The sequence below is a fragment of the Zosterops lateralis genome (genome assembly GCF_965231275.1).
Source record: "Zosterops lateralis genome assembly, chromosome: Z".
Lineage (NCBI taxonomy): Eukaryota > Metazoa > Chordata > Aves > Passeriformes > Zosteropidae > Zosterops > Zosterops lateralis.
The window spans coordinates 7,468,693-7,478,073 of record NC_139800.1 but is presented as its reverse complement, the minus strand read 5'-3'; the positions used below and the strand labels follow the sequence as shown (position 1 = coordinate 7,478,073).

The 9,381-nt window shown below is 38.9% G+C and overlaps 1 protein-coding gene across 2 annotated transcripts in view; it reads left to right on the top strand.

Moving 5' to 3' along the window:
- The first annotated feature begins 84 nt into the window (after nucleotides 1-84).
- DMGDH (dimethylglycine dehydrogenase) overlaps nucleotides 85-9,381 on the top strand; it is a 41,259-nt gene continuing 31,962 nt past the window's right edge. Inside the window, exons 1-3 of one of the 2 annotated variants that reach the window (XM_083883069.1) lie at nucleotides 85-245; nucleotides 2,759-2,921; nucleotides 8,366-8,464. In XM_083883069.1, coding sequence (XP_083739195.1) covers nucleotides 196-245; nucleotides 2,759-2,921; nucleotides 8,366-8,464 — 312 coding nt within the window. In that variant the 5' untranslated portion in view covers nucleotides 85-195. Of the gene's footprint in view, nucleotides 246-2,755; nucleotides 2,922-8,365; nucleotides 8,465-9,381 lie in introns of both variants that reach the window. The other variant, XM_083883068.1, reaches the window with a different exon arrangement.

Sequence of the window (9,381 nt, the reverse complement as noted above, 5' to 3'; positions counted from 1 at the left end):
TCCCGGGCCCGGCCGCCCTCAGGCTGCCCTCAGGCTGCCCCCGCGCCAAGGGGCGGGCCGGGCTCCCTCCCCCGGGAGCGCCAGGCCCGGCGGGGCAGCCACGGGACGGGACGCGGCGGGGAGCGGCGGGGAGCCAGTGCTCTTCATCCATCCATCTATCCATCTAACCATCCATCCGTCCCTGCGGGGTGCGGGATGAGCGCGGTGCTGCGGGGAGCCCTGAGGCGGCTGCGGCCCCCGGGGCGGTGAGTGCGGGCCGGGCCGGGCCGGGCCGGGCCGGGGGGCGCCGGGCTGGGCTGAGGGGCCGGGGGCGGCCGTGGTGCCCCTGCTGCTGCTGCTGCTGCTGTCGGGGATACCCAGAACAGGCTCTCGGTGACGGGAGCAGCTCCGGGCTCCGGCCGGGGCACCTGTGGCCGGGATGGGCCTCTGTGCCCCTGGCAAAGCCGGAACCAGCCCGGGGGCTTTGCCCACCAAGGTCCCGGCTGTTGTCCCGGCTGTTGTCCCGTCTCCTGGGCCGTGCCAGCATTATCAGCAAATAATGAACCGGTTTTAACTGGCAGGATCAAACATCTGGGTGAACTGTGTGGTTTTGATTTATTAAAAAACTATGGATATTGATCTAATACCAATATCCAACTATGACGGACAAAGACTCTCTAACAGTTTAAAGTTAGAAAGTGTATATATATAAATATATATAATTTTTATATATAAATTACGACGCCGGGCAGCGTGCGGGATCGCTCCCAGAAACACACCTCAATTTACAGACAATCACAGGGTCTTCTATGTACAGGAATATTGAATACACAAACTACAAATGCGTATTCATAACTCTGGTACCTCCCATTCCCCGCTTCATATGGTAATTAGCCCAAAAAGCCATCAAGCATGCGTAGTCTGTTCTTTGAAATGGGTCGGTGGTCTTTTTTATGGGGTAGGGTCCTAAAATGATGAAGTAAGGTGGGTCTTCCTCCCTTGACTTTTTAACCTTTAGTGTTAGTGATAGCTAAATCCTGTTTTTTCCAGGACTGTTTGATTTATGATTGTATTGTATTCATGGGGTCTATTGATTATTCAGGATGCAAAAGCCTAGTTTGACAGCTTCTCTGATTTATCAGTTCCTCCCAAGATTTATCAGTTCCTTCAGTCTGGCTTCTGTTAGCAAAAGGGAAGTCCTAGCTACATTATCTCAGCACAATCTATTTTGACTACAGTCTTTAATTCTTCTAAATCAATGCGTCAGTTTCACTGGGAAGGTGAACCCCAGACTCTTGCCAGGCTCCTGGGCAAAGATGCTGAAAGGCCCTTGAGGAGATCTCAAATCCTCAGCAAAGAAGAACAGTGAGAAAAGTCTTTATGCTTGACCTCGATTACCAGGTGCCTCACAATTCACTAGTGGAGCTGGTGTGTTCCACATCTGGCTGTTAAACAGCTCACGGTTAACTTGCAAAAAATTAATATGTAATCAGAAACAAGGACCCGTGCGTGTGTGTGGTGCTCCAAAACACCTGTGGGTGTCTCGTGCTCCCAATTATTTTATTTTTCATTCACCACATCCTAGTGTATGAGCAGGGTCCATATTCCTCTTGCAATGGCATTTAAAATATTATAAGATCTCCATTCAAAGGACATAAAACTAGCAGCTTTTGTTTCTGAGTGGAAGAAGCAGAAGACTGGTTATACATTAGAAAGTCTGTTGCCAGAGAAGTTGAAAGTGTAAGAGGAGAGATAAAATTGAGTATTGATTAACTGTCCTGAAGGGAAGGATACTGTGGTTTCATGGTAGTCTGTACTGCTACTGTAATAACATGTCCTACCTTTTCTCACATCCAAAAAAATTACTGCTTAAATTTTTGTAATAAATTTCTACATGTAGCTTATTGCTTGGCTGTCTGGATGAGACAGCAGAGGGGAGGATCAGTTGACTTGCAGAGGAATGGGGCTGCCTGTGGCAGCAGTTCTGGTTTATGCTGGTCTCAAGTAGTGAAAGCAGAGTGTGGAGCAGCAGGTGTGGGCCATTGACAAAAGCCTGTTCCTACAATGTTTTATCTTAAGCAAAGCAGGACATGTCAGCTCTGGGAATGGCTCAGTTGTTCAGAGCCTGTTGCAAATAACACCAGTGTTGTGGATTCAGTCTCTGCATGGGCCATTTACTTAAAAGTTTGCCTTGATGATCATTGTGGGCACCTTCCAATAGAATATTCCGTGAATCTGTGAACATGGCAAAATAGACAGCACGTGAAAGTAATTACCAAGCTTCATTCTTCATGAACATGCACACTGATATATACTACTGACATTGGTTTTAGAAATTTTTTAGAGGGTCTTACTGAGTAAATATTTTTAAAGCCTTTTTTGTTGCACATACAGGACTTTGGAAAAGTCAGGTTTTGATATTGTTATGTTCAGCATCAGTTTCTTTTTTGAGAAATAGCATCTACATATAAAGATATATTGGATAAATATTATTTAAAGTTGCAAGTGGGAAGTAAACTTGTTTTGTTGTTTTGTGGATTGATTTTTTTTTTTTCTTTTTATTACTACTATTTACCTATATGACCCTCAAAGAGCATTTACTTTAAAAGTGGATATGAGTGAACAAGTTAGGTTCAACACAGGTAAGCAATGTGTGTAAACTCCTAAGCAGAAATCCACATGTATTATGGTCAAAGCCATAAACAAAAGAGGTGGGGAAAAGTCCAATTGTCTTTTTCTAACTGTTTGTAAATTTTTATTTTATTTTTTTTTTTAGTAGGGAAGCCTCATCTCCTTCCTTAGGTAAAGACAAAGCAGACACAGTGATCATTGGAGGTGGTTGTGTTGGTGTGAGTCTAGCCTATCACTTGGCTAAAGCTGGCTTGAAGGATGTTGTTCTGCTAGAAAAATCTGAGCTCACTGCAGGATCTACCTGGCATGCAGTAAGAAATGTTTTGTTCATCTCTCAAATTAACAGTAGTTTGTGTATATAGTGGTGGTGGAAGTTTCATTGCCTTTTTATTCCGCTGCTTTCTTTCCTGCAATTGCTGACACTACATAAAATCTTGGAGGAGCAAAGGTAACAAATGTATTCTGTGAGTTTTTTAAGCCTGAATATTTGTTTGCATTCTAAGGAAAAGAACTAAAAAAACATACATTTAATGATGCCATGGTAGCAACACCTTCTTTAATGATGCTAATCCCATGGTCATACCGGTTCACAGTGTTCACTTATGTAATTACAGATTTTCTGAATCTGTATCTGGAGTAGATGATGTAACAAAATTAAATAGAGCTTGCCACAATAATACAGCAATAGATGCTTTCCCCATTCATTTCCAGCTGTTCTTAACTGAAATTGGGAGATTGTTATCAATCAATCAATTGTTATCAATTGTGTGCAGCAACACAAAAGAGCAGAAACCCAACAGTTTGATGTCTCTAGATCTACTCTGTGAATACCATAAAGCATTCGTGCAATGATCTACCTTTCAGGGACAAATTAAGGAGGACAAATTAAGACTCAGATGTATTACATTTTATGTGTATTCTCATACTTCTCCCAGAGGAGGAAGTCTGAAGTCTGCAATGCTTCATCTTAGTGCAGATGTTTTGTGGTTTGGGGGCTTTTTGAGAGAAGAATAGTGAAAAACAAAAAAAAACCAAACCAAACCAAACCAAAACAAAAAACAACCCACTGCCTGCAGAATATAAGTAGTATATTTCCTTTTACTTGCTTTTCAGTAAACAAAGCAAAAGAAAACATGCTATATGTAGTAAGAAAAAACAACATTCACTAACTGTATGTCTTTGAGACAGTTGTACAACAGTTTGGCAAACAGAGCAACTCCATGCAAAATGTCAGATCTTGTATAGTGAATCATAACTATAAAATATCCAAAGAGTACTTCAACTTAAGTATGAGAGTGAGGCGCAGACTGAATTCTATTTGCCCAATGCATATAGAAAATATTTGTTAAAACAAACAAACAAACAAACAAACCACAATTTCAATAAGGAACCAGAATCATGAATGGTGTTGTTACTGGATGTTTAATTTGCTCTTGTTGTTACACTCACTCACCCTAACTTACTGCTCATAACAGTGTTAAAGCAGCCCTTCCTCCAGAACTTTTGCCCACACTTCTTAGTGAGTACAGCATTGGAGCCCTGAGTGAGGGTCAGTCTCAAAGGTAAGGAGAGGCCTGGAGTTCAGCAGAGAAAATGCCTGCACTACTAGAAGTGAGAAAGCTGCCTTATGACACCTGTTAGAAACATTTTTATGCAGTTAACCCAGCAAGACACCTAGTTACGTTTAAAAGGGCTATGTTAAAAATGGATAACTACATAGTATCTTTTCATTGTCTTCATTGTCTCTTTTCATTGAACTCTGTATTAGAGAACTTTGTCTGAAGATGAAAAAAAATTGGTGATATCTGTTTCAGATGAACAGAAAAATCAAAACTGTGACTCGTTATACCAGATACTGTCTGTGTATTTATCAGTGTTTTCCTCAGTGATACAGCACTAAATACAGATGATAATTACACATACTGTTAAGATGTAAAATGGCACATGGCAACAAATGTTGCAAGTCTGGTTCAGGCTGACTGCAGGGCTGCACTATTCCACATTTTACCCCTTTCACAGTCCTGGAAGTCCTGATAGAGCTCAGGATCACGTTTCAGATGGATCATATTCTGCTGGTGTTGCTGCCAAACCTTTCTTTTATTTCTCAGGTCTGAGATAACTTTGGCTGACTTTCATGTGTGCTATTAAAACAGCACAACAAATATGCACATTTTTGTATTACCAGCTATGAAAAAGTGTAACAGAGCAAGTTATTGTATGTTCTATTATACTTTTTCTTGCAACATGCCATTGATTTTGCTGCCGATAGTAAAGCACAAGTCAAATAATAACTTGTTACAATTTGGTCACACTTGCAAGAATAGAGAATTTAGTGTGTAACAGTATTAATAACATTTTTCTCCGGAAAGCTAATTTAATAATGGCATTAGAATAAATTCTGAAACTGCTTGAAATGGAACAAAACTGATACATGAACATTTCAACATTTAAAAATTTCAACTTTGAAAATGCTTTAAAACATTTGCGTTGATTCTCATATCAAAGTGGCCACTCTTTAAATTATTTTTCCAGATAATTTCTATGCATAATAACAAAATCTCTTAGAAAAATGGAGTAAAACCTGGAGAAAATCTCCTTCAACTACAGGAATGGTTCGTTCTGAAATTCAGGAAAACATGTAGATATGTTGGGAAGCCAGCTGGGCTGATCAAATTCATGACTGAGTTCCAGAGGAAAACTCAAGATACTGAGTTCCTGCAGTATACTGGCAGGAAAAAGCTGCAAATCAGGCAATTTTAAAAAGTTACCTGAGCATGTAAGGGGGATGCTGAAAAGCCAAACCTCAACTGCATTTAAGGTTTGTAAGGAAAATGAAAGGCAACAAGAACTGCTTCTACTGCTGCATTAATAGTAAAAAGCTGAAAAATGAAAATAAGTAACTGTTGCTGAGTGAGGGGAGTAATTCAGCCCCAGTGAACACTAATAAGGTCTTGGTGCCTTCTTGCCTCAGTTTTCTCTGACAGGGTTTCTCAGGCCTCTGGTTTAGAGGAGAAGAGTAACTGCAGGCAGTGGATGAGGACCAAACCAGTGATTTCTGGAGTAATTTGGCATGTGCTCATGTGTTGGAGCAGACAGGTGTTGCAATGCACCCCCACACCTGAGCAGGTGTTCCCATAATAGGAAAATAGTTTTAGCCCCACCCCTGAACTTTAAAGGAAGAAGAACCAGAAACTTCTATTGGCCCAGTGCCAAGAAAATAGCACCTGTTGGACCCTTGAGCTGTTCCTCAAAGAATGTAGCTATTTTCTATTGGGCAGCAAGCCAAAATTCCCTCCGAGATCCTTGGATACTAAAGAGAGAGCACAAAGATTCTTGGGGCATTTTTGGGGTGTCTTAGTAGGTGTAAGGAGCCTCCCTGCATTGTGCATTGCTTTTATTCTTTTGTTCTGTATAGTTTGTTATTTTCTCTTTAATTAAACCTTTTTGCTTTTTCAAAACACCTTCGATCAGTCATCTCACTAATTATTTTTAAGCCATTTCTGGGAGGTTTCTGGCAGCCCTCAGAGTGTGATGAATCTTTGTGGGCTAATAACACACTTGCTCCAGGCAGAAATTCATCAGACAGGCTGCATGCAATAATGCTGCTGATTCATTGCAAGGCCACAGATGTATCACATTTGAAAGACTATTGAAACTGGTGGAGGTGCCAAAGATTTGGCAAAGGGCAAATGTATGACTTTTTCTAAAAAGGCAAAGGACTGAGCAGAGGACTAAGATCAGCTAGCCATAGTTCAGTTCTTCAGAAAATCATCAAATGAGCCCCAGGTCCTTAAAGGTAAAAAAAAATGTGATTTGCAACAGTCAAATTTGCCAAGAATAAATCATATCAAATCAAATCTCATTGCTGTCTGTTATGAAATTATTGATTTCATAGACATGGGGAGATCAGTGGATGTCACTTGGCTGGATTTTAGCAAGACTTTAGACATCCTCTCCCACACTGGCCATGTATTCAACTGAAGATGTTGCTATCTGTATGGCTGGACAACCAGAAAGTTAAAAGACTCTTTGGATGGCTGGGCTTAGAGGATGCTAGTGAATTGGCCATACTCTACCCAAACCCTGGAAATAAGTTGAGTCTCACAGGAATCTGTCCTGGGACCCATTCTGTTTAATATCTTTATCAGTAATTCGGAGTAGGCGATGAAGTACTTGCTTATCCATTTTTGAATTTTATACCAAACTGGGAAGAATAGTCAATGCACTCAAGGGCAGGGCAGCCATGCTGAGGGACCCAGGCAGGCTGCAGTGATATTAAGGGGACAGTTTTATGGAATTTAACAAGGCTGAATGCAAAGTTCCATATGTAGCTAGGAGAGTAGAGCAGCCTCTGTCTTTGAAAATTCTCAAAGGCCAGGCTGAAAAAAAATCTTGAGAAATGTGGTCTGATCTTTTAGCTGACCCTGCTTTGAATATGAAATTTAAGAGAAATCTCCTGAGGACCCATTCATTCTTTTTGTTTCATTGTAATTATTTTATTATCTTAATTTTTATATAGTGGTATCAGGTTATAGTTGTCTGCCAGCTGCCCTCTTTAAATCAGAAACCTTTATTATCTCAACCCAAAGGGCATCAAGTGCATATAAAGTTTTCTTCACTTGAAAGTGTAAGAGATTGAAGTATTTATTTAATTCCTGCAATTAAATGCTATTGAATAGATATGAGTTTGTAGCTAACTTGCAAGTGATTTGTGATTCATTTAGTTGAAAATGACTACACTAATAGCAACCACTAAAATGGAATTTCCTTAGGTCTGAAAGATGCATTACTATGTTTGGAAGAAAAACAAGAAGGCCAGAAAATGTTTATATAAATAAAAGAATACAGTGAAAACAAAATTAGATAACAAAATTTACAGGTAGAAATAAATTAATTTCTCTTCGGCATTGTACCTGGCTAAAGAAATTTAAATATTTCAATGCCTAATTTATTTCTTCATTCTATACACAGTAAAAAAAGACTCTTAGAATATATTTTTTGAGAAACAAACAAGTGTTAGCTAAACTCTGCAGTGAAACAGCCCTGGGGTTTAGTCTAAGGTAATTAAAATAAATGTGTTCACAACATGAATGCCCATGTATCAAATGAGATAAAAATCACATTTAGTCAACTATCTATTCTTCAGCTGTGTCCTGTGTGATGCTAATGGTCCAATATGATAATAAGAAATGAACAAGAAATATTTTTTCCAGACTATTAATTTAGCCCAGGGACTACCTGAAACCAACATTCCTGCTTTGTGCTTGATGGGGCCCTTAAAACTGAATCTCCCTCCTACAGGTTTGTGTGATCACTTCCTAAACACAGATTGCTGAGGTAATGAACACTGCCAAACATACTTAGAGTCAAATTTATGAATAGACTATGGATACAACTGAAGAATGTGATACTGACAAATCATTAATTTTATACTCTTTTCCATTGGATTATCTAGGCATTTCAGTAATCTGGTGCACTATGATATTGTATATAAATTGATATATGAGATAGGAAAGAACAACTGCCACAGTATCATGGGTTGGCAAATTTCATGAGAAAAGACAAATGGGAAAAGACCTGTGCAGAAAACAGAAGTGGCATAAGTAGAGAAAGGACTTTATTTTTATTTCTGTAGCAGTGGGCTCTATCCATGTGTTGTTTTTCTGTAAAGTATCATGGCAGTTCCTTTTTAAATGACAAAGGAAGGAAAGAGCACTTCACTTCTAATCTATGTTGTTCCTATTTCTTATTTGAGGCTGGTTTAACTACTTATTTTCATCCTGGAATTAACCTGAAGAAAATCCATGCTTACAGCATCAAACTCTATGAGAAGCTAGAAGAAGAGACTGGACAGGTAATCCCCTTAACCTTTGAAGTGTTAATTCAGAGCAGTACCAATTGTAGCAATAGTCTTACAAAAAAGTGTAGTTGATAACAGTGTGAAGTAGGAGAATACATTTTTATTGAAATACATTCTTCTTCATGCCTAGTTGCTACATATTGTAGATGGTTTTCCAGATCCCTCTACAGTTTAGGAAAATGGTGCTCATAAAATATCTCAAGACACAGCAGAGATTCTGCAATTTTAACTCAATAAAGGAGCTAAAATAACATCAGAAATCTGAAATGAACAGATTGATTATGATACATTCCTGCCTTAAATATGTCCACTTAAAAATTCATATGATATTATGCTGTCTGTACTTGAGAAGAGTGCTGCAATTTTTCCCTTTCAGAGACGTGTTTTTATTTAGTGACTTAAGGAATGGATACATGGAAAAACACAGTCATCTTTTTCATTTGACATCTCTCAGCCTTATAGATTTTATTTACAAAACTTGTGCTTGCTTTGGATGGCAGCAGAAATTGAATGAACCTCACTGTACTAGTCTACAAATTTTATGTTTTTAAAATATTTGTCATATATATATATGACAGATATTTGTTGTATTTTTCATAAAATGCTTTTTTTCTTCTTTCTGCTACTGAACTAGATAAGCTTCCACATCAGATTATCATAGTGAGTTCCAGTGAAAGACTTATTCTGCCTTATCATTGTCCTGTGAGATAACATAGAAAAGGTGAAGAAATGTAAGCATTCAGTGTCCAGCTCTGTAAGGATATTTAATTTGTTAAAAAGATGACACCAGCAAGTGTTTTTTCATTGTTTATAGAGGTGCTTAGTTAGATACATTCAATGGGAAATCATGCAGATGATAGAATTTAAAATTAAGTATATAATATATACTTATTTCTGAGACTTATCTGATT